The sequence below is a fragment of the Clarias gariepinus genome, chromosome 28 (assembly GCF_024256425.1).
Source record: "Clarias gariepinus isolate MV-2021 ecotype Netherlands chromosome 28, CGAR_prim_01v2, whole genome shotgun sequence".
Taxonomy (NCBI): domain Eukaryota; kingdom Metazoa; phylum Chordata; class Actinopteri; order Siluriformes; family Clariidae; genus Clarias; species Clarias gariepinus.
Genome location: NC_071127.1, coordinates 9543945 through 9570051, shown reverse-complemented (window position 1 = coordinate 9570051; position 26107 = coordinate 9543945). Strand labels below are relative to the sequence as shown.

Genomic DNA, 26107 nt, shown 5'->3' with positions numbered 1-26107 from the left:
ATAATATTTATATATTATAAATATAAGCACTAATATAAACACTATTATATTTATGTGTTAATATATTGCAATATATAAATGAACCATGTATGGATATTGCAATGAAAACAAACATCATTATATTTATACTTTATTGTAACATTATTAAAACTTTATACATGTTTAAGAATTATACATTATTATATTGGGATATGTATATATATATATATATATATATATATATATATATATATATATATATATATATATATATATTTAATTCAATATATTCTAAAGTATATTCTTTTAATATTAAATTACATACATTAAGATATACATTTGAATATATTTTAATATATTTCTTAATATATGAAAAGCGGCAATTCCTTATGCATTTTATTGTAATAATACAATATATTATTCTGTATATTGTAAATATATTTTCGAATATGTATATATTTTTTATATATTTTATTACATTTTTTATATATTTTTATATAACTTATAATTTTGTTAATTATTAGTTATTATCATTTAGTGTAGCAACAAGAAATATTAACATTATAAAATCTTTTCAATTTACCAGTAGATCAGAAGACTAAATCATTTAATATATTGACAGTTACTACAGTATATAGGGAAGTATATTTTCTTAGTGTAAACAAGTACTGTATACACAAACCCCAAGGGCCCTTTTTTTAATTCTTTTAAATAGAATCATTCTCGGTGGGTCAGTGGTTAGCGGTGTCATCTCACACCTTCAGAAATCTCACTTTCAGTTTCAAATGTGTGTGAGGTGTTTGCATGTTGCATACTGTATATAGTGTACATGCGGATTCCAGTTTCCTCTTACAGTCTACAAACATGCAATCTACTGCAGGTTAAGTGGCATTTCTAAATTGCCCATCGTGTGTGAGTGGTGTGTTTGTGCCCTGCAATGGGTCTCCCCCCAGTCCAAGGTGTACCCCTCCACGCGCCCTGAGCTCAATGGGATGGACTTCAGTCCCCTCATGACCCTACACGGGATAAGTGGCATAAAGGATAGATAGAGATTCAGATACTTTAATAGGAGGCTGCAGTGGAAAGGATGGAAAGACTAAGATAAAAGAGAGAGAGAGATGAAATTCTGATTCTTCTTGGCTTTTATTGCCTCCTTATTTATACTGCGTTTGATCTAATATTTAGGATAATTCGTTCAAAAAAAGAAATTCAGTATGATTTTAATGAAGAGCCTATTTCATTTCAGTTTGCACCATCGGACACAGCGACCGCTCACCCTCCAGCTCAGACACACTTCAGACACAGGAGTGTCTATCATTAGCATTACTTTTCCCCTTCAGACTGAGCAGCTAATGATCCCATCCTTCATAATCATCCAGAGCTGATTTTCAGATTATCCGTATCAAATTAACATATTTCATGTACGCATTTACAGTACATCCTAAATCTTACAAATCGGTTAGTTTTGTCCTGAAAGCTGACAATATATCCACAATGCGTCCTCGTGTTTTCGATATCTGATCACTCATCCACTGTACATTCATATGTATTTCTAATAAAAACTCCATTGCATAACTTCCATCACTATTCTTCATAAACTTTCATTACTTTCTCCTTTTTGGGCCAAAAATAGGACTCGTCACAGTAGGACACATTCATCTCTGATTAAGATTCATACCGCTCCTCGGGCCTTTATTAATAATGAGCTAAAATTATAATCATACTTTTAATATTTGATGACCTCACTAGACAGAATTCATGATATTTTAAGACAGCGATCTTCCTGTCTCCTTTGAAAAATGTCTCACGCCGACTGATCATCGTCTAGCGGGGAACCGAACGCGTGAATGTTTAGATCAGAGATCTATTATATAGCAATGCTATATTATATTGCGATGCTGTTATATTGATGAATTACACTTGAACGCTTACACTTGTGTTTTATATTTAATGACTTCTCATCTACATGTGAAAACATTCCCGGCTGATATAGGAGCTTTAAAGTTGAAGGAACAGCTGTGATATTTTATAGAAATCTGTGCAGGGGATTCGACTAGATGAGTCAAAGTTTTAACACTTTCACTCCGGGTCAAAAAAGTACTTTTAACTTTGTTAATTCCGCTAAAACAGCCTGACGATGATCCGTGTGAGGCCGTTAACAGTCCAAACACTTTTATTACTATTATTATTACTGGTATTATTACTAATACTAGGGCTGTCAATATTAACCCGTTAACGCGTGTGATTAATCTGGAAGTTTTATTGCATCACTATTTTTTTTTATGCACATTAATCATATGACCAAGTTTGAACCTAATGGCTTCCCATAATCGCATCACAGTTACCCGGCTGTGTCTGATAATGGCACATTAATAACATGGATAATAAGATTATTATAAAAAAAGTTTGAATAAAACAAAAGTTGTGTGCTCGAGCTACCGTCAAGGGGAAATATTTTTACCAGAATACATTAAATGTAATTTGTAGGAGTGGTGTCTCCGGCGGCTAAGGCGCTACCATGCTTTAGCCCATACTATCTGGCTAGAGATTGTCAGCATTTTCTTTATTCTAACGCCGCACGATTATAATACAAGTAAATCTGAATATTTAAAAATTTTGATTTATCATGATTAATCACAGACTATGACTATGATTAACTAGATCAAAATTTTTTAATCGATTGACAGCACTAATTAATACATACACTGCTGTCTTTCTTTCTGTATAGTTGTTCCAGTCTTTAGTTGTTAATTTATTACTTACAGTATATATGTATTATATTTATTATGCATTTTAATTTGTTGTCTTGTTTTTGTTCATCTTAATTATAGGGAATAACTATATAGCATCTGCACATTAGTGTAGTGGTCGGCACTGTGAACTTGCACCGCCAGGGTTGAAGGTTCGAGTCCTGTCTTTGTGCTTAAAGTTTTAATATTCTCCGTGGGTTTTCTTTTAGGTTTTCTCCAAAAGTCATGCAGAGTAGGCTGACCGCTATTTCCAACTTGCCCATGGTGTGTGAATGAGTGTGTGCTTAAGTACCCTGGGATGGGCTCCAAGCCTCCTGGGACTCTGTACAGGATACATGGTATGGAGATGATATGAGTGAGAGAGTAAGTATAGAGCTCTTTCAGTCACGTGATCCACAATCAAAACATTCACTGTTTCCTCTGGCAATCATGCCCGCCTCAGATAACACCGCCAAGCCAAACAATCACCATGTAACCAATCACCATGTAATCAGTGAAGTCCCTCACTGATTACGTGACGAGAAACCAAATACCAGTTGATGTTGAGAAACCTCAGTTTTTTGGATTGAGGACAGTGTCAAGCTAGCTTTATTTAAGCAGAATATCAGCATAGTTTACATTTTGTTATTATTTACTGTAACACGCCAGTTTCTGACCTTTTTCTTCTCCCTATTTTTACATAACTGTATGTAAACAAGTATTTGCCCAAATCTGCAATGATGTTGTATCCAGATACATTTACTTCAATATGGAGCTGATTACTCTTATGCAGCTATAACAGCTTCCACTCTTCTTGGAAGGCTCCAAAAAGAGGATAAGATTTTGGAGTGTTTCTGTGGGAATTCATGCCCATTCATTCTTTAGAGCATTTTTGAGGTCAGGTGAGAAGGTCTGGCTCGCAATCTCCGTTCCCAGTCCACTGGGGCACGGCCATGTTGGAATAGAAAAGGCCCTTCTTCATACTGATGCCACGGAGTTGGATGCATAGCATTGTCCGAGATGTCTGGTATGCTGAAGATGATTAAGATTGCCCTTCACTGGGAAGAAGAAACACCTGAATTCAATAATTAGCAGGTTTGTGCTGACCGGCAGTGTGTTTAGCCATTTGGCATGTATGAAAAAATGTATAAATAAAAACAGTCAGGGAAAACCCCTGGAGGACGCTTTGTGCACATGGACGCGGTTTAGTATGTGGACTTTGTCAAGAACTTACTGTAATTTCCCAGAGTCACTATGTCACGTGTTGTAATTGTCTTCACAGTTATATTTTTTAGTTATGTTTTATAATCTGATAAATATATACTCTGATAAAAAGAGTAGACCACATATATAACAAAATTGGTACAGCATATCATATGGTGCCTAAGACTTTTGCACAGTACTGTATATATAGCTGATTTCATACTTTACAGTATCAGTCTTGTGCTTTTTCGGTTTCGCATCTTGTGGCAGGAGATGGTCAGACAAATCTGGTTTATGTCACACGAGAACGCCCTGTTGCTTCCTTCTTCACTTGTTGTTCACTTTTTATTCCTTTCTATTCAATTACAAAGACTACATTACCTTCCCATCAGTTTAATTACATCCATTTGCATTTTCAAACTGAAAAAGTTTTTTTTTTTTTACAGTCGTTACATTTTTAATTTTATTTTTATATTCTTACATATTTTAAGCTGTCTTTTACTTTTCCATCATTTTTAGCTTGCAGCATGCAGAGTGTTTTCTCTTGCTGATATTTTATTGCAGGAGATTGCGTTAGGTGAGTCAGAAACCGTACCGAGCGCCGTTCCACACGAATAATGGATAGGAACTCTATTTTCAATCTACCGCCTGTTTTTCCGTAACTTTCGTATATCAATAAGCATAGTGTGTGTGTCTCTCGATAAGACGAGCTCTCAATAATGAGACTGCCTCTGCATCCCTGTTCATTGATTTACTGCACTGTGCATTTGGCAGATGATCAAACCCGGCTGATTTCTGCTCCTCGTGACGGCTAATCATTTCGCTATTCAGTAAGGAACTCTAAATAAATAACAGGAGCTCTGTCTGCGCTAGCGATACCCGGTGAGTCGGTGAAGGACAGGCCCAGTCGAAAGAGATGATTATCGCATGAGCAGCTGAACTGGGTCGTCGCTCTCCGTCTCGCTCACCCGAAAAAAGACAGGATGAAATAGACTGTGCATTTCACTTCAAAAGCGACAGATTACGCAGTTCACCCTGCATTCCGACCACAACAAAACGGCAGCGATAACTGGGTGTATGAGAGGTCATTTTGGAAATGAGCCCAAGATTCAGTGGATCTCAGTGGAAGTTCTGCTGCAGCATTGTTTTATAATCTGGAGAAATCAGTGAGGCAGCAGCAGGTGCATCTTTCCTGGGTGAAGCGTGTACGAGCTGTCAGCATCTACCATCCTGTGTGACACTACTGCAAAACAAGCAGACAGCGAATAGCATTCACTTCAATATTGTGCGTGTGTGTGTGTGTGTGTGTGTAGAAGCTTTTATTTTTAAAAAGTCAAAGTAAATTTTTATGATTATTACATCCATACACTGTACATACAGTTCCTCTAGACCATCGGTGCTATATAAACCAACACAGATCTACAATCATGATCAAAAGTTTGTACCCCCTCTTTTAATTCTACAGTATGTCTTTTTACAAAAAAAAAAAAAAAAAAACGTATTAAAAGTCATCTGATAAAGACTAGCGGTTCTCAGTATACAACGTTAGATGAACAACGACATTAACTTTTTTCCATCGTACACCCCCCTAATACAACTAATAATCCCCCCCCCTCCCCCCGTCATATCATTTCCGGTATAAGTTTATAATATCATCATTTTGTTCCATTCATCTTTACAACGTTGCTTCAGCTTCAGCATTTCAGTAGGGTTAAGGTGTGGACTTTGACTAGGCCATTTCAAAACCTTGATGTGTTCACATTTCAGCCATTCTGACATAGATTGTGCTTCAGGTCATTGTCCTGTCGCATGCCCGAATTGAGACTACCCTTTAGCTGTCAGACAGATGGTCTCGCATTTTCCTTTTAGAAAACTCTGGTATACAGAGGAGTTTATGGTTGACTCAATGACTGCAAGATGCTCAAGTCCTGTGGCTGCAAAAACAAGCTCGAATCACCACCAATCCACCGCTGTGCTTGACGGTGGTTATGTGGTTTTCTGCTGAAATGCTGTTTGGCTTTTGCAAAACATGGTGCTGATCAATGAGGTCAAACAGCTCTACTTTGTTCTCATTCGTCTATGAGACATTGTTCCAAAATTCTTGTTTCCGCAGTCATGCCTTAATGTTCTTCTTAGACATTTCTCCTGGCATTCCCTTATAAACAAACTGTACTTGTTCAGTCTTCTTCTAATTGTGCCTGAATTCATGAAACATTTAACGTGCTCAGTGAGGCCTGGATGAAGCTCTTTTGTATTTCTGTCTGACCTTGGGGTAAATGTGCTGAGACGTCCACTCCTAAAAAGATTGGCCACTGTTTTATAGCTCGTTACAGATGAATGTGCAAAAACAATTGCTTCTTTAAGTCCATTGCTCATGTCTTTCTTTCCTGCCGCTGTGTTAACACACGCCTAAATGCTCCAGACCAGGCTTCTTCACAGACCTTCTGCATTTATAGAGGTCTGTAAACCTGCTGATGATCAATTAAACAAGGACTGAGGATTAGCAACACCTGGATGCAACATATCCTCTTAGATTCTGTGAAAGCAGTAACAGGGTAAATCATATTGCCTGCATGTTTTGTTGTTGTTGTTGTTGTTGTTGTTTTTGTACAGTATGATGATGTTCATCTGTGGCTGTATTTGGCTAATACTGCTATGCTATGATCAGATGATTTTATTATGTTTTTACACAAAAAGAATTTTTAAAAGTCGGGATAATAACATTTGAACATGACTCTACACATGACTAAATATATCTAAAAAATATTATAATAAAAGACCTCAAACTAATGGACACAGGTAAGGAGAGTGCAGCACTGATCAGTACAAAAGTTCTAACAAGTGTAAGAGTGCAACAAGAAGATACTGTAATATATCGCTGGTCATTTAGTTGGCTTCACTAATGATGATGAGATGAACTAAGAAGCCAGTGTGTAGGGCTGAAACACTGTACAGCCAACAAAAAGCATTAAAATAAATCAACACAAGTACAGAGAAAGATGGAGATGAGTCTCTTTAAATTCTTAGATAATTATCTGATATCCCGCTTAAATCATATTGTGTATCGCATCTTTAATTTCTTTTATTTATTTATTTATTTATTTATTACTCAGTTTATGACAAAGTCAAGTTGAAAACAAACTCACTCACTCACTCACTCACACACACACACACACACACACACTTAGACCAGATTTGGTCTGTGCCCAAGTTAGGTTCAAACAGGCTAAACTCTGCATATACTGTATGAAAGCCTCTTCACAGTTGCTTCAGTGTACAGTATAATAACATCTCTATTCTGTATAAAAGTGTTGGCATATATATATAGGCCCAGGTTTGATTGCGGCCCTATAGATCTATGTGCATAAAGTTTGTATGTTCTCCCCGTGATTTGTGGGTTTCCCCAGTGTACTTCAGTTTCTTTCCTCCCACAGTCCAATATATATATATATATATATATATATATACACACACAATATACACCTACTGTATATATATTGCTCATGATTTCAACATAATTACTACTGTCTGTCATCATAATTAAAGAGTCTTGATGTATAATCATACTTTGGGGTACCTTGGAAAACATTTTCTCATCTCTCCAGGTTTCTTCCTCATGTTGTTTCGAGGTGATTTTCCTCTCTGCTGTCAAATCTGGTGTGCTCATTAGGGATCTGAATCTACATCCAGTTTTTTATTTTTTTATTTTTTTTTGTAAAGCTACTCTGTGACTGTATGTCTTATACACTTATATCAATTATTCAGACAGTTTGCACCAATAATCTCATCCTCTTCTGTTATGTACACTTTCATTTTGTCTATACATCTAGTATACCTCAAGGGGAAAATAATACCACAAACCTCTCTCTCTCTCTCTCTCTCTCCATCACGCTTTCTCACACACTCTCTCTCTCTTTCTTTCTTTCTCTTTTCTATTGCAGGTCTCTTTCTTTCTGTTTATAGTGTTCGTGGTTTACACCATGCTACCCTTCTCCATGCGGGACGCCATCATCGCCAGCATTCTTACGTCCTCCTCCCACACTCTGGTCCTCAGCGTCTGCCTCTCAAACACAACACAGCTCGCCGAGCCACTCGTCTGGCAGGTGAGTCTCTTTTGTTTATGTGAGTTTTTTTTTTTTTTTTTTTTGGATCTGTATATTTTGAGCATCATTTCTCGGCTATTTTTATTCACTGGACAGCAACACAGATGCAAGCGAACGAAACTTGAAAATAGGACATAGTTTGCCCTACAAAACTAGAAGAGAAAAAATGGCAGTGAGAGCAGTTTCTGGCTCAGTCTGCTGTTTTATGTATTACTCTATGATCCTGGAAACTAATTTTTGTTCTTACTGTAGGGTATAAATGGGGCAACGATAAAAAGCGCCTCAAATCTGGCATGGTTCATTGTGTTCTTGACTGTAATTTGCAGGGACGCTGCTTTCACCGTCCGCAATCCTCTTTATTATTCGACTTGTTATTGTTTTTCTTTTTATAGAAGGAAATTCACAGTAAGAGAGTAAGAGACCTACCTAGACAAATAGCCTTCATTTCACACTCATGTGTTACAGTGTTAATGTAAATGTAATCATTAATTCATTCTGAGTTTGAAAAGCTATTCAGGAATTCATTCCTGGTATAACCTTGAAATGGAAATAAGTACTAGGCCGTACGTAACGAGTGCACTTGCAGACGCTTACTCATAAGTTCAAGTATAACAATGCTGCTTACTCACCGTCTAACTGGAGTTACCATCTTTCATTACTTACCTCACTTAATAACATCATTTTTCTCAATTAAAAAGAAAAAGCGCATAAATGAATGAATCTAATAACATGAGAATGGCTGAGATGTAATAAAACGTCTTGTTTTCGTTGTAGACTTGGTAGTGTGACGTGCCATGACATCAAGTTGGGCATGCTTCTCTGATCACAACCACTGGCTAGATGGCTTCTCCTGATTTTGAGGTTCCTCATTGACCTCAAAGGCTTTTAGAAACCCTGAGACATACTCTATTGTACCTCTTTATACATTTCCTGATGTTCTAGGCAACTTTATCATCACACAGTCTGTATACGGTACAGGCAGCACGGTGGCTTATTGGTTAGCACTGTAACCTTGCACCTCCAGGTCCCGGGTTTGATTTCTTGGTTGGGTCTGTGAGCATGTTCTCTCCATACTTGGTGGGTTTTCATCTGGGTTCTCTGGTTTCCTTCCAAGATTAGGCTAGTTGCCGTTCCCAAATTGCCCATAGAGTATGAATGCATGTGTAAGTGTTGACCGGTGGTCTACTACAGTCATACGGAATGAGAATAAATACTTTAGGCATTTGGCAGACGCTCTTATCCAGAGCGACTTACAAAAAGTGTTTTGAAGTTTCCGTCATTGGATAGATACTTACACTGGGTTACTAGATTACTAACTAAGTGCCATCAGTCAAACACAGTTGGAAATAGTTTTTTTCCCCCCTTTTCTTTTAGGGTGGTGGGGGAGGGGGATTAGTCCAGGTTATGAAGAAACAGATACGTCTTGAGTCGTCATTTAAAGATTGTCAAAGACTCTTCTAGAGGAAGATCGTTCCACCACATAGGTGGCAGAACAGAAAATAGTCTGGATAAATAACACACTGGTGACCACTGGCCTTTAAGTTGGCCTAGTTGGACTACAAAGGTTCCTAGATGGATGGGGTTAACTTGAGTCAAGATTATTGGCACTGAGGTCATCAAATGGTGGCCCACTTACTCCAACTTCAATAATGTTTTATTACATAGAAATGATCTATCTCTAGGGTAAAATCGACGTAAAAAAAGGAATGTATGTATGATTGCCTGGGGAACAGAATTAAAACCCAAAACATCAAGCCCAATACAGTGTAGGCTCTCCTTGTGCCACCAAAACACGATCTCTGTAGTATCTGGCACCAGGATCTACAGTACGTAGCAGCAGATCCTTTTACGTGCTTTAAGTTGAAATGTGGGACTTGTTTGTGCAATGCATTCCATGGATGCTCAGTCGGATTGAGAAAGGGACTCTTTGCCTGTACACAGCAATCTGTGAATCCCTGAGTGTCCTGATTCCTGTCAATCACAGCCAGCATTTAACCTTTTCAGTAATCGGTCCCCACAGCTTTGTTTCCCCATGATCCTGTCCCTAGTTTACTGCTAATCAATGTTCTAGATGATCATTAAACATCCAGTATCTTTTTTCCCTGAAGTACGTCAGATCAGCACATGTATGTACGATACACACATTACAAATGTATCCTCACATTTCTGGAGAATTGCACCATGCATTGTGCGAATGGAAGCTTTTTGGGAAATGATTGTTTTAACCAGAGGTTAATCACCAGCCCAGTTACCATAGCAACTCGGCCTGCACGATCCAACAAGAACGAACCACCGGTTCTCCATTAGGCTCTAAACAGCACACTGCACTTTATTTCTTTATTAAGAGCCCTTTATGTTGTGTCAACCCTGCCTTGGAAATGAACAAAATGCTGGTGGTGCGTTTGGTCCATTTACTGGCACTTTTTCTTTTTCGGGGAACTGCCATGTGCATGTTCTCTTGCCGTTCTAGCTGATTAGTCAGTCACTCACTCTGCTCTTCTGTTGTAAGAAACCATTTTTAGATTAATTAGACTCCTGAATAATAGCAAAGGATGATTTCGCACTTGGGTTTTTTTTTGGTACCTTATGGGCTGCAATATTTTTCACATCTCTCTCCGCTTCGCTTTTGTTAACATAACTAATTAGAGGGTGTCTTTTCTCTTCTAATGCACCTCTACAGTGGTCCCAAGGATACTTTGATCTTTAGCTTCTCTGAAAAAAAAATAGCTTTCTGTTTTCAACCCTTAATACTCAGGTGCAATGATACAGCCTGGTGTAGCCTACTGTATGGATGCGGCCACGAGCTTGATGAGCACTAGCGATTCCTGAAGTGTGTGATTTCTAATTAAGTCAGTACTCCTCCCTGGCCTGGATCTGTCTTCTGCCTTTTAAAACCATCGCTCAGTAATTACAGCTAGCAGATGGACTTAATAAAGGAGTTCTCCCATGACTGATAAACACACTTTTTTTCCCCTTTATTAAGGATGTTCCTAAGACGCCAGAGTCCTCATTTCCAGTAATGACCTGATTACATACTTAATGTCACCTGGTCTTTTTCTAGTCATTATCTTTCTGGTTTCAGTGAGTCTGTGTCCACACTAGCATCATATTCCTGTTCAACCTTATGTGGTCCACTACTGTTCAGTTCTGCAAGGTTTGACATGGTTGATAGAGGAATGTGCTGTACTAGATGGCGGCACTGTGGCTTAGTGGTCAGCACCGTCGCCTTGCACCTACAGATCCCAGAGTCAATTCCCGCCTTGAGGTCTGTGTGCATGGAGTTTGCATGTTCTCCCAGTGCTTGGTGGGCTTCCTTCAGGTACTCTGGTTTCCTCCCACAGTCCAAAGACATGCAGATTAAGTCAAATAATTGTTGTTCCCAAATTGCCCATAGTGTTGCCCTGCAATGGATTGCCACCCTGTCCAGGGTGTACCCCACCTTGTGTCCTAAATTTCTTAGGAGAAGCTCTAGGCCCACTGCAACCCTTTATACAGAATAAAGTAGTAATTAAGTTAAAATAGGTTACTGTACTAATTGCTTGACGGATCCCACCATCTCTCAGAGCTCGAGGAAGACATGCATCTAGTTTTTTCTTTTCTGTTCTGGTACCTATTGTAACTGGTGGCATGAACTTCCTCTAATTGTCTGTACAACTGAGTCTCTGGCAATCTTCAAACGACGACTTAAGACATACCTGTTTCTTTAGCACTTGGGTTAATCTCTCCCGTCCCTCCCCCCCATAAAAAACCCTAATTGTTTGACTGGTACTTAGTTAGTAACCTGGTAACCCAGTATAAGGATTTATCCAATGATGGAAACTTAAGCACCTTTAAAAGTCCTCTAAAAGAACTGATGCTTACTGGATGATTTTAGTTTTTCACACCATTCTGTAGAAGGTCTTCTGTCCTACAGGATTTTTTTTTTGTTTGGTGATCAGGATGTATAGTTCATCAATCAAACAGTATTGCAAAGAAGGAGAAAGAAAAATAAAAGCTACAGAGTAAACTGCGGGCTTTCTCCATATAATCTTCAACATGGGACCAGTAAAGGACAAATATTGTTTCCTTAGGAAAAAAAAGAAACTTGAGCTCTCCTGCCCCTGTGTGCTCTTAATTGTCGAAGAGGACAGTGTAATTGCCACTGCTGGACCAGTTTAACCTGCTAATATTGTGTGTCTGAGTAATAAAGGCCGGAGGTCCCGGAGGCTAATTAAAATGATTGACGCTCTTGAGTGCTGTTCTTGGCTACATCCTGTCTCTGGCATCCACATTCATTTCCTGGAGATGCCACAGTTGGGAAAGTTCATTCCACTCTTCCTGTTGATCCAAAGCCATGGCATGTAATCAAGAGTGTCTGGAAGGAGAACGTACACCAGGTGGTGTTCTCCTTCATCATGTTTTCATACAATATTTGATGTGCTTCAGACGTCTTAAGATCTCTGAAGTGCTGATGACAGCAGAGGCATTTCTTTTGCCGCGCTATGGTTTCTACAATCATATTCTGGTATATTATTGCTCTGGCTAATGTTTTGTTGGTGATGGTAGTAGTTTGTAGTGGTGATGATATACGCAGCTTTCTATTCCAGTAAATATCAGAATGTAACAGCCAAACTCTGGTATTGTTTTGCTCTTCTGTGTACAGATGCTGGCCAACATCATCATATTTATCTGTGGGAACATAGCAGGTGCCTATCACAAACACCTGATGGACCTCGCCCTGAAACAGACCTACCAAGATACATGTAACTGCATCAAGTCACCCATCAAACTGGAATTTGAGAAGCATCAGCAGGTAAGAAATCCATTGGATGCAGCACAGTAGAGCTCAAAACAATTCATGTTAAAAAAAATAATAAATAAATTATAAATGTAGTTGTGACATTTTGAGTGACACTGCATCCACCACTCTGTAATACAAATGTGTGTAATATGCAAATATGTATATAGAGAACATGCAAATTGGTACGCATTTGCATAATTTATTAATCAAAACTGTTGTACTAAACACTGCATAACTTAAACAGGCCAAGTCTTAACACTTGGTATTTAAAAAATAGTTTGGTTGTCAAGAATACAAGGAACATCATATCAGTAAGATCCCTAAACATCATGTTACTGGACCACTTGCCATTTTTGACTTTGTCTTTCACCTGCTCACTCACATGGCAGTTTAATGAAACGTAATTCCATGAGCTTCGTTTAAATATATACAATAAAACCCTAAAGCTTAAATTCGTACAGGTTGCCGCCAACTTACCGTATACTGTACATCGGAAAATTTTTCAATTCAGTTCAATTTTATTTATATAGCGCTTTTAACAATGGTCATTGTCTCAAAGCAGCTTCACAAAAATAAAAGAAATTCATAAAAAAAAAAAAAATAATAATAATAATAATAATAATAAATTGTGTATGTGTGAGAAAAATGTGTCTAAATAATAATGAGATGAATGAATGAAATGTCGCTGATGAGCAAGCCAAGGGTGACGGCGACAGTGGCAAGGAAAAACTCCCTGAGATGACAATAGGAAGAAACCTTGAGAGGAACCAGACTCAACAGGGAACCCATCCTCATCTGGGTGATAACATTTAGAGATGATATAACACCATGTGTGTTATGCAGCTGAAAGTACAGTACAATATAACAGAAATTCTTTAAATTAACATAAAGTCCAGTTTAACATAGGGATGAGTCAGTAGGTGCAGAGGGCAGATGGGGTCTGGATTACTGGGAGCACAGGAGCAGGATGTGTAGCTTTAACCATAATAAGGCAGAATCCAGCTGGAGCTGGTCCTTCTCTGGATGCCTCAGGATCCTCACAGGGTTCGCCTTTGTCTACTGAAGCTGGTACAATCTCCAGAAAAGTACAGAACAGATGAAGAGAATTAGCGTAGTTTCCATTCAGAATAGATGTACTGAAGTATGAAGTTATGGGATGAGTTACGTGTATGCCAGATTAAAGAGATGCTTCTTGAGTCTACTTTTAAACTGGGAAACTGTGTCTGAGCCCCAAACACTGTCTGGAAGGCTATTTGAAAGCTTTGGAGCTAAATATGAAAAAGCCCTACCCCCTTTTGTAGATTTTGAAATTCTGGGAATTAAAAGAAGTCCAGAATTTTGTGATCTTAAGGAGCGTGGCGGATTGTAGCGTATCAGAAGACTGGTTAGGTATGTCATGAAACACAATGCTTCTCAGCAGATATTGGTCCGATGGGGACGTCGTGTCCCTGGCCAAAACCATGGTTGTGGTAGGACGGCAATAATAGGTAAAAATATGAATTAAAAACAGGGCATTTCCTAAAAATTTAAATTTTCTGTTGTTGCAGGTATAGCTGACTCTCTGACTGATGGCCGTTTATGACAGTTGTTATGAATATAACTTCCATTTAGGAACTTTTTTTTTTTAATGACGGAACGACTTCATTTTAACAAACGTCCAAATGTTTGCTTTATAATAAAAGTTAGGCTGCACCCACATGCAGATACTGATGCTCGCATGCTACTATTACCTGTGAATATATGGTCACATCATTATGCAGTATGTTATTACCTCACAGTACCTCACACTGGGCACCGAGGGTGGCAGGCCAAACTGAATTTGGTTTATATGTGTGAATTGGTTTATATGTGTGAATTAGTTACTCAAGATACTCAGAGATCAACACCAGTTGATGATGACACTGCCTACTGGCTTCCAGTACAAACACATGCCCACCAGCCATAGAAACAAAGAAACAGACTTTCAGTTTATTTGTATATGGAAATGTGTGTAGGAGATATGTACTGTATATACTGTATGTAGGAGATATTCAAGGGGAAAAAGGAAACACACAATAAGTTATTGGATGTTAACTCCTGTGATCTTGTGGCATCACAAGAGAGTATCACACCACATATTGCTAGTTTGGGAATCCATCAAAATTCCACATTTGGTCTTCGGATTTTGCTGTATGGCTGCTGTTGGTCTTTGGGCTGCTCCTGTCCAGTGGTCCTCACCCAATCCACACACAACTTCATCCGGATGCCTCTCCTGCCACAAACCCTTATCCGGGCTTAGGACTTGGCTGGGATTTGAGCATTGGGTGGAAATTGAACTGCAAGTCAGGCAAGAAACCTACCACTGAGCCAGCAATGGCCTGGTTTTACATCATCATCATCATCATCATGAAGTCTAAAAAACATAAATCATAAGAGACATTCTGTATATAAATCTCACTAACTAACTCAACTAAGATTTTACTCATATAAAAGATGAAAAAATATGCATTTTTTGGGGTTGAAGCTGGTGATTTGCTGTACCTCTCAGTATTCATTCTGGAGATGTGTTACTAATTGCACCTCTCTTTGTTTGCCAGAATAACATCTGGGCCTAAAGGGAATTGGCCTCTGAATGTGGAATAAAGTAGGATGAGAACAAGAGAGTTCTTGATGAGCAAAGCAAGATGCACCTTGTGAAAGAGGATTTGGGATGTTTCTGAACACACTCCATATGGTTTGGTGTTCGATTTCTATACAGTGCTTGACACACAGGGTTTTTTTTGTTGCCTCTTATGAATTAAAAACTATTTGTTATTCCACAGCACTGCTGCAGGCCAGATTCTGATTGGTGGGCTTAATTTTCTATAACAGCTGCTCTGGCTCCACATAATCTCTATATAATATAAGCCTAGCAATAATGTTGATCAGTGCTAATAATAGAAGCTTCTTTATTGGTTTCATGATAACATTACAAGCTGCGAGTGGCACGGTGAATCAGCGGTTAGCAATGTCACATCCCCCAAGTTTAGAGCTTTGAATTTCTTTTTTATAATTTTTTTGTTTTTTTTTCCAATTTTCTCCCTAATTTAGTCGTGGCCAATTCCTCCCCGTCACTAGGGGGCTCCTACATTAAAGCTACTACTACCACTCAGTCAGGAGGGCGAAAGCTATCCAGTGTTTCCTCCGAACCGCGTGACGTCAGCCGACCGCATCTTTTCGAACTGCTTGCTCACACACCGTTAGGGGCGGAGTAACACACTCGGAGGAAAGCGCTAGCCGCTCCTTCCGCGTGCGTGAGCTCACAGACGCCCCTGATTGGCTGTAGAGCCGTGATTAATGTGGGAGCGCAAGTACCTCTCATCCCTCCCCCCTGAGAGAGCTCAGCCAATCAGCTCTTTCTGTGCCTCCGGCTGTGAGAGGAAAACAGCATCACCCGGGGTTCGAACCAGCGATCTCCGGATAATAGGGCAAGCGCTTTACCACTGCGCCACTCGGAGGCCAAGAGCTTTGAATTTCACCTTAGATCTGTATGCATGGAGTTTGCATGCACGGGAACTCCGGTTTCCTCCCATAGTCTTTCCAAAATTGTCTATGATGTGTGTGCTTGTTTCCTATGATACGTTCCAGACCCCTATAACTTTACACAGTGTAAGCGATATACTGTCATGTGGTATAGATGAATGACAAGCTGTGTTGTTTTGTCTTATGTACTGGAAAATAAGGCTAGTAAGGAAACAACAGTTTTTAGCTCCTATAACATAAATGTACGTAAATACAATTGTGCAAAAGAACAGGACTTCCTTATAAGAGTAAAAACTACCTTAATTTCTCTATATAATCCCCTGCTACACTAATGCACTTATCCCAGCATTTCACTAGTGCTCGAATACTTTCAAGGTAGAAAGTTTTTTCAGTACACCAAAGCTATGATCAGACTTCCTGCGTCTCTACCCCGGCCTCCCAGGAACTCCTTTGATGGTGCAAACATGTAGAAATTACTGTTCTTGAAGTCTGTACATGTCAATCAGTTCTACGCCTTCATTCACCCTCATTGTATAATGTGTCATACTTTATATAAAAAAAAACAACTCAATTGCTGTGAAATATGAAAAATACAGTACCACACATGATGATGATGCATTGTTATTGGACCATAATCAGCTTCATGGTGGTGAGAGTAACTCACATACAGTAACACATCACCTCACACTATCCTGCTGTTGCTTATTCTCAATGAGCTGCACAATTCCCCGACTGTTTTATTCCTGACTTATGTTGAGAAATGTAGCCTGACAAAAGCATACTAATGTGATGAAGTTAAAACGGTGTGGTAGTGGACTCGGAGGGTGTAGCAGAGGTTTGGAGGTCGAGTATGAGTCAGTAACACAGTTAAACACAGAGAATTACTAATATCCATTGAACGGGTGGGACTGAGAGTCCCAAAAATAGCTTCGTCCCCCTCCTCCCACCCTATCCTTCCTTTCCGAGCTGTATGAGGTTTAAAACTTCCTCATGGTTAGGCTGGCTTTTTTTTTTGGTTTTTTTGTCAGGCTTACTAAAAGGTCATGTTGATAAAGTCCGGTGGGATTGTTCCCCTCAATCTGGAACAATATTATATATTTATTTCAGGACCACTTTTGGAAAAGGTATTACTGTACTGTAGATCTGAGCAACATGGCGACATGGGGACTACATAGGCAACGCCTTCTGGGTGGAAGGAATGCAGAGTGTGTTAATCACATTGACACTAACCAATCACATGGGTCTGTGAGCTTACGTATGCCGAAGATGACAGATAGCGCTTCGTTAATCCACCCTGCAGTGACTCGGAAGATGTCGTGTTAGACAATTATAGTCTGATTGAAATTAGGTAAGGAATTAATTAATTCATTAATTCGTTCACTATGTCCCTTATCCTGAACAGGATTGCAGGAGGCCTGGAGCCTATCCCAGTGGGTTCGAGGCACTAGACGGGTTACACCTTTGGTAGGGGTACACATATTCACACACTACTGGCACTACTGGAAACACTGATTAACCTAATTTGGACATCGTTAACTGTGGGAGGAAACCCACAAAGCACAGGGAGGATGTGCAAACTCAACAAATCAGACCTGAGGGTGGGACTTGAACCCTTGACTCTGGAGATGTGAGGCTATAGTTCTACACCACTGTAGTGTTGCAGGGGGCCTGAAGACTCAGAACTTAGGGCATGAGGCGGGCACACCATGGATGAGGTGCCAATCTATTGCCAGGCACACACTACAGCTAATATGGGAACGGCAATTAGACTAATCTGCTTATCTTCAGACTGTGGAAGGAAACCGGTTTATCTGGAGGAAAACCACCAAGCACGGGGAGAACATGCAAACTTCATGCACATAGAATAAATCCACTAAGCCATTGTGCTGCATAAGATTAATACACCTTATTCTAAATTTTCATGCAGTTGCTCTGTTGTAGCTTCGGAATCGAACCCGGGACCTAGAGGTGAAAGGTAACAGTGCTAACCACTACGGCACCATGCCACCCATTTGAATGTCACTCACTCACTCATTGTCTAAACCGCTTAATCCCATATTCAGGGTCGCGAGGGGCCTGGAGCCTATCCAATCCATCGCAGGGTACATACACTCACTCACATGCTACAGGCAATTTCGGAAACGGCAATTAGCCTTATCTGCATGTCTTTGGAGTGTGGGAGGAAACCGGAGTACCCGGAGGAAAGGTGCAAGGCGACAGTAACCACTACACCCATAATAATATCATTATGATATTAAATAATGTAAGTAAGTATTACTATCGTGAAATGTATTGTCTAAATGATTATCAGCACTTCAGATAGTCGACTCTTCCGAAATCCAGACAATTCTGAAATCTCCACCGAGCAGACCTGCACAGTGCTCTAATTGAATTATTCTTCCCTCTGGCTTCTCCACCATGTAATTATGATCTACAGGTTTCCATCTCTCTCTCAATCTAACACACTCTTACACACACACGCACACACGCACACACAGGTAGCCTTTTGCTTTTTTTCCCGCTAGGCTTTTATGTTTGCCTGTAATTACCAGAGAGATGGATGGCAGCGTTTCACTCAGTGCATCGCTCATCACTCTGGGCTGCAGCGTGCCTGGTGTCTGACGGCATTTTTACTAAACGCCAACAGCACGGCCAGGCGCTTCTCAGTTGTTACAGTGCTCTCGCTAGATTTAGCTCAGGCTCCTAAATTACTTTATTTTCTCCTAAGAACACAGATTGGGAAGGTGGTCCAAAACAGACCGGTCTATCTTCTCTCTCTCTCTCTCTATACTTACTTTACAATTCGGTTCCTCTGGGCCGATGAAAGCCCTTTCCTTTCGCTAAAGAGACTTGATAAACAAGATGATTAGCTGTTGTGTTGTTAGGACACTTTTTCCTGCTCTCTTTTTTTATTTTTTATGTTAACTCTGTCCCTGTGTCATAAAAGCACGTCCACACCGAGCACGAACGACTGGGTTTGTAAAAGAGAAAGAGAGAGAGCTTTAATAAAGCTTTTCTATGCGCTTTGTTTTAAATGCCATGAAAATAAGCAGGAGGGGCCGTCCGTGTGCGCTCTCTCATTCATGGGTTGACCTGCGCAGAACAAAGACGACACACAAAAAAAAACATCAAATAGCGAGCACGGCTAGCTATTAACGTATCTAATCTGAAGAGCAATTTGAAGGCGTTGTTGCTGTGATTTCACTGGATGATTGATTTATTTTTCCGCTTCTATTTTGCTCAGGCAGATCCATTTTCTCACAGCATAAGTGTAAGACGGTTTAGGGAAAAGCATGCAATTGATACACTTTTAGTTTAGGTTTAGGTTCCGCGAATATGGATATACATATCTATTTTTTTGATTTACTCCATTTCGGGTAAATCGTTCTGCCGAAAGATGTCTAAAACCTTTGGCACTCCGTGTGATTTCCTCACATAATGAATGTCACGCTTTGAACAAATTGTTGGATATTTACATGCCACTGCAAATTGAGGCTGAGCCTAACAAATTAAATTCAGTGTGTAATTAGAAGACGGCTGCCAAAATGCCTGTGATCCACCTGCGCTCGTGTCAGCATCGTGTACAAAGTTTTAAATAGTTTAAGGATCTCATAAAAACATGAGGAGGCGGGGGAAAAGTGGGTCCGACTACTCAAGGCAGTACTAAGCTAGACAGCAATGCAATAAAAAGTGATCAAGATGCGCAGTGAGACTGCATATGTAGTATAAGGTCCAAAGTTCTTTGCTACACCCTGCCCCCTCTCTCTGCTGACAATCAGAGCGAAACCAGCCAATCATGGCCATCTGTGAGCTCATGAATGCAAAAGAGGGTCAATAGCGCTTTCCTCTGAACCTCTGATTTGGCGTCACACGACTCAGAGAAAGCACATGTTACGGTACTCATGTCTAAGGTAAAAAGTCTCGGTAGATGATTAACTTGTTACAGCGTCTTAAATGCAATGCAATTGATAAATAGTAGGCACAGTACAAACAACAAAAGGTCCATAAAAGCCTGTAATGTGGAATTATACTGTATACTGTATGTACACCATACTGGAAAGACAAGTATTTGGTCAAACCTGTTAATTACTGAATTCAGGTGTTTTAATCAATCAGGTCCCTATTATACCAAGACATTGTGGACAGTGCTATGTTTCCATCTTTGCGGCAACAGGTCAAGAGAAAGGCCCTTTTCTAATCCAACATGACTGTGTCCCAGTGCACAAAGCCAGAACTAGAAAGACATGGTTTGATGAGTTTGGTGAGGAAGAACTTGACTGGCCCTAACACAGAGCCCTGAGCTCAACCCCATCGAGCACCTTTGAGATGAACTGAAATGGAGATTGTGGGCCAGGCCTTCTTGTCCAATGTCATAAATGCTCTACGGAATAAATGTCCACAGAAACACTCTAAAATCCTGTGGACAGCCTTCCAAGAAGAGTTGAAACCCCTCTAGCTACAAAAGGGGGACCGACTCCATATTAAAGGATATGTATTTGGATATAATCTAATTTCAGGTAATTTCTAGATAACCTATCAGTCACGAGTCCAAGCTCATGGTCACTTTTCTTGTTCTGATCACTAGGAGCGTCTCTTGCTGTCCCTTCTCCCTGCCCACATCGCTCGTGTGATGAAGGCTGAGATCATCCAGAGGCTTAAGGGTCCAAACAGCGGCCAGGCCGAGAACACCAACAATTTCCATAACCTCTACGTGCAGAGACACACCAACGTCAGGTAGGACTCAGACTACTCAACACACTCAGGCATACACTCGCACACTCCCAACTTAACTGTGTTACATTTCTGCACGCCGGCAGATTGTCGACTATTCTTGTAGACCTTCCAGAACAGACACAGGTGTTTCTCACAGCTAAATAAATCCCACTCGCAGCAAGTAGGACAAAAAAAAAAGGTGAAATAACCTGAATACTGAATACAAGTGGCCTAGATGTGAGAATTCTGCAGAAAGTTTTCTATACTTCTTGAACAGCCCTAAAAGAAAAAGATCCAAATAAAAAAGGAGCACAAAAAGGAGCACTTTCATAACCTTTAGTGTGTGAAAGGACAAAAAGTGCTAGCCTGTTTTGTATTTTTTTTACCGCAGGAATATTTTTCGTGCACTTCAAAGATTTTTCATCATGGCGAGAGCATGCTGAAGACACCTCGCTCGTCATTATGAGCAGCACTCGTGCTTGTTTTTCAGGAACAAGAAGATGACCCAGATGCTCACTCTGACCTCGGACAGCACTGTGACGTTCTCAGGAGCTTCTTTTTTTTATGCTCCTGAGAGCAGAGTGTAACTCGTTTCCTCTATAGTTCACATGATTATTGAGCCCCACCCGGACCACTGGGACAGGGTTAGTTTTACATGGGGTAATGTAATTATTCCTGAAGTATCTCTGGGATTTCAGGCTAAACCCATCATGTCAGTAATTACAGTATGTCCTGACTGGGAGTGCATGCATTTAGAAAGCTGATAATGTATTTTATCCTCTATAAAATAACTCTCGGCCAGGTCCTACAGCCTACAGTAGATGCATGGGCTGGTCACGTGACTTACTGTACCAATAGTAATTGTACTAATAATAACGGTGGCGTAGTGGTTAGCACTGTCGACTTGCACCTCCAGGTCTTTTGCATGTTCCCGCCGTGCTTGGAGGGTTTCCTCTGGGTTCCCCGGTTTCCTTCCAAAGCCATGCAGATTAGAAATGGTAATTGGCGTTTCCAAATTACCTATAGTGTGTGAATGTTGACTGGAGATCACACCATGTTGTACAAATGGGAATAAACACAATGGTCACCAACGGCCTCCATGGTCCCAGTGGTTCCTAGATGGATGGACGGACGTATAATAAGTGCCTGAACAAGCAGTTAGTAGTAAGGTGTATGCAGTTGCATGGAATTGTTTGTTCACATCATGGTTTTTATTCAGATCCCACATAATTTTATCTGTAATAACTCTTCAAACTGTGGAATAAGGAGCTCATACTGATCCTAATGAAAACCTCGGTTTTGATGTTGTGCTTCAGTAGGTATAGAGTAACACCAGCCGTAGTTTAATCCAATCACAGATTGCCTCACTCTCTCCTGCACAGTCTTAAAGGCCTCTTAATGTTTTCGGCAGCATTCTGTACGCAGACATCGTGGGTTTCACGCGCTTGGCCAGTGACTGCTCTCCGGGGGAACTGGTGCACATGCTTAATGAGCTTTTCGGCAAATTCGACCAAATAGCCAAGGTAACACACAAATCATGTCTTCTTAATGCATCTGTAACAAAGCCACCATTTCTTCTAGCTTTCTCTCTTCTTTTTTTTTTTTTTTTTTTTAGGATAATGACTGCATGAGGATTAAGATCCTGGGAGACTGTTATTACTGTGTGTCTGGACTCCCCGAGTCGTTACCGGACCACGCCAAGAACTGCGTAAAGATGGGACTGGACATGTGTGAGGCCATCAAGTAAAACACCACAGCTCTGTCTCTTTTTCATTCTTTATAGCAAAACGCTTAGAGGTGTTCAAGTCAAACCAGGACTTTCGATTGTGTAGAATAACAGAACAGTTATGCGAGTTAAAAACGCCCCTTATTTCTCTACGTGTATATAAATCCCTGATACACTTATCCCAGTGTTTCACTAGTGCTTGGACACCATCAAGGTAGAAGGTTTTCTCAGTACACCTGAGCCATGATCATACTGTACTGTGAGACAAACTTAAATAATTCTTTTGACTATGTAAAGCTGCTTTGCGACAATGAAAATTGCTAAAAGCGCTATACAAATAAATTGAATTGAATTGAAAATTGAATTGAGACACTGGCCTCCCAGGAACTCCTTTAATGTCCCAACATGTGGAAATGTCTTAGAGTGATCTTAGAGGTCAGGACTGTGATGCTGAGTTCCTGTAATGTACAAGTGGTGTTGGTGAATGATTGTGTGTACAGCTGAACATGTTTATGTTTAGGAACAAGTAACATTATGTTGCTGGTTCACATAAAAAATGGCAGGAGTACATGAGAGCCAAAAAAAACGGGAAAAAAAACGGGAGCAAATTCTCTGAGATGCTTGAAACCAACCTACAGTACCTAGCATCCTTATAAAACTGCTCCACAATGTACCTGAGTGGGTTTTTAAAGGCGAAAGGTGGCTTAATATTGATTTGATTTAGTTCTTACCGCTTAGTGTTTACTGCTTTTGAATATTTAGAAACATCTGGTCATTTATTTTATAAAGCCTCTACATTTCTTCACATGGGTCAAAGACCTATTCTCTATATTTCCAAACTGTATTTCAGTACATAAATGCCTCAAAGACCGTAAAATGTCTATTTTTGCATTGTGTATCTTTTCATTTTTAAGGATAAAACTATGCATTTAATTTAGGGAGAAATGTCATTTTTAACTTTAACATACGTAAAAAATGCCTGTATACCAAGAAAACATAAATATATTGAGTTACGATAAAAGGAAAGATAGCGAATTATTCCAAAGCTCCTTTTAAAATATGTCTGATGCGATCTTTAATTCACCACTCAGCTCTTAAGCCAGGTGTGTAAACTTATTGTCGTCTGCTTTGCCCCTACAGTACGTGCCAAAAAAAAAAACCCTACTTCATTTCAGACTGTCGTGTTTTTTGTCGAAGTACGAACCTCATTTTTATCAGTACACTGACACAAGATAGAGTCACCAGGGACGAACGACTATCTGTAAATACACACACACACACACACACACACACACATACACATATCCCGAATGAGTTGTACTCCTCCAGACTCTATAACAAGCCTGCGGTGTTATCACAGAGAAGATAAGTTGAGTCACACTGGCACTGGGGATGTTCACCTGAAACTCTACACTCTCTTTAACTCACACACTATACAATATATTAGACTTGGAGTTTCATCATGCTTTTATTGCCTCTAAAGAAGCTAAAGTCTAAAGTAGCACTTTATTTGTATAGTCCACTTTAGACGGTACAATCAGCCTATACAAGGTAGAGACCTAAAATATGTTATGGCCATAGAATTACCATGAGATCTGGTTAGTGTCGTTTTTTTTTTTTTTGTTTTGTTTTTTTTACAGCTTCTCTTATTCTTATTCTTAATTGATATTATTTTTTATTTTATTCTTATTCTCTTATTCTTATTTTTAACTTATTTAATAGTGTTCATGATGTATTAGAAGGGAGACACTCCTAAAAAAAAGTGTATACAGTACACTGCCAGTGTTTTTTTTATTATTATTTATTTATTTTAAACATCTGTACACTCACTGTACAGATGTTTAAAATAAATAAATTAATAAAAATTTAAAAAAAAGAAAAACAAGAAGAAGACACTCACTGGGTGTGTAACATAATTCCATTATATGTTTCTTGTAGTTATCTTATCGTATGTTTCTTATACATTTTATACATTTCTGGTACGTTTCTTATCCAGTCGCATTCCAAGTTCAAAGCCCAATTGTATCCGAGCAGTTGAAGGTGAAGGTTCTTGCTCAAAGGCTCAACCAGTGCTGGTGCTGATAGCTGCAATCTGATACGCTCTGTGTGTACATTTTTTAAATTTTATCTTTTAAGGGTTTTTTTTTTTTTATTATATCTTTTTGGATGTTTCGGGCAGTTTTTACATCATTGGCATCTGGAAGTCAATCTACTAGTCTAGTTTTTCTCACATTTGGTTTATCTTGTTTGTTAGCAGGCACATAAGAAGCCTAGAAATGAGCAAAAGAAGATTTTTCATGCTTTTGAAAATAGAAATTGACCTGTTGTACACAGTGTAGATTCTGCCGAGAGCAAGAGTAGCACCAAGTCAGGCCTTTGACACGCACGCGGTAGGGGAATCAGAATTTTTTATATACTGTACGAAAAAAAAAAAACTTGATTCAATCTCTTTTCTCTCTCTTTTTTTTTTTTTTTTTTTTTAAAGCCAGCTTCAACAGTTTCATCAGTCATCAGCAACATCACTCCAGTTCATATTTGGTCTCAAGTAGAGATGACAGAGGGACATTATTATTATTATTATTATTATTATTATTATAGCCCAAGCTCTATAACAGCCCTACAATGTCATAGTGTGTCATAGTATTATTATTACTTTTTTGTTTTATTTTGTTTTTTTGTTTATTCATTATTTATATAGTTTTTTTCTTTTCCTAATTTGAATCCCTCACACACACCAGCCTCCAATCATTTCTAACAAACTTATTTAGTACTATTTTTTACCAAAACTATACAAGACAGTGGTGGCGTGGTGGCTTAGTGATTAGCACTTTTGCCCTGCACCACCCGGGTCCAGGTTCGATTCCCGACCAGACTTGATTCCCATCTCTGTGTGCATGAAGTTTGCATGTTCTCCCCATGCTTGGTGTGTGTGTGTGTCCAGCAATGGATTTGCATTCTGTCCAAGGTGTACCCGCCTTGTGTCCAAAGTCTTCTGGGATAGGCTCCAGGCCTCCTGCAACCCTGTATATACTGTAGGATTAGGCGGTATAGACGATGAGTGAGATGATATACAAGACAATAGCCTAATTTATACTACCGTGTGACGCTCACCTGGCAGTTATTATGGATGTAAAAATGAGCGCTGTATGTTTATGTAAAAAAAATTAAAATAATAAATAATAATAATCACAAATCTTTGTTTTTACCACAAACGTCATTTTTATTATTATTATTATTATTTTGGGTTTTTCCAATTTTCTCCCCAATATTAGTCGTGCCCAATTCCTCCCCGTCACTAGGGGGCTCCCACATTAAGGCTACTACTACCACTCAGCCGGGAGGGCGAAGACTATCCCGTGTTTTCTCCGAACCG

At 39.4% G+C, this 26107-nt stretch overlaps 1 protein-coding gene across 1 annotated transcript in view; it reads left to right on the top strand.

The window, feature by feature from the left end:
- adcy2b (adenylate cyclase 2b (brain)) overlaps positions 1 to 26107 on the top strand; it is an 83377-nt gene that overhangs the window by 19138 nt on the left and 38132 nt on the right. Inside the window, exons 3-7 of the mRNA XM_053489633.1 lie at positions 7853 to 8014; positions 12657 to 12806; positions 20881 to 21029; positions 22420 to 22531; positions 22624 to 22751. Of these exons, the coding sequence (XP_053345608.1) occupies positions 7853 to 8014; positions 12657 to 12806; positions 20881 to 21029; positions 22420 to 22531; positions 22624 to 22751 (701 nt within the window). The remainder of the gene's footprint in view (positions 1 to 7852; positions 8015 to 12656; positions 12807 to 20880; positions 21030 to 22419; positions 22532 to 22623; positions 22752 to 26107) is intronic.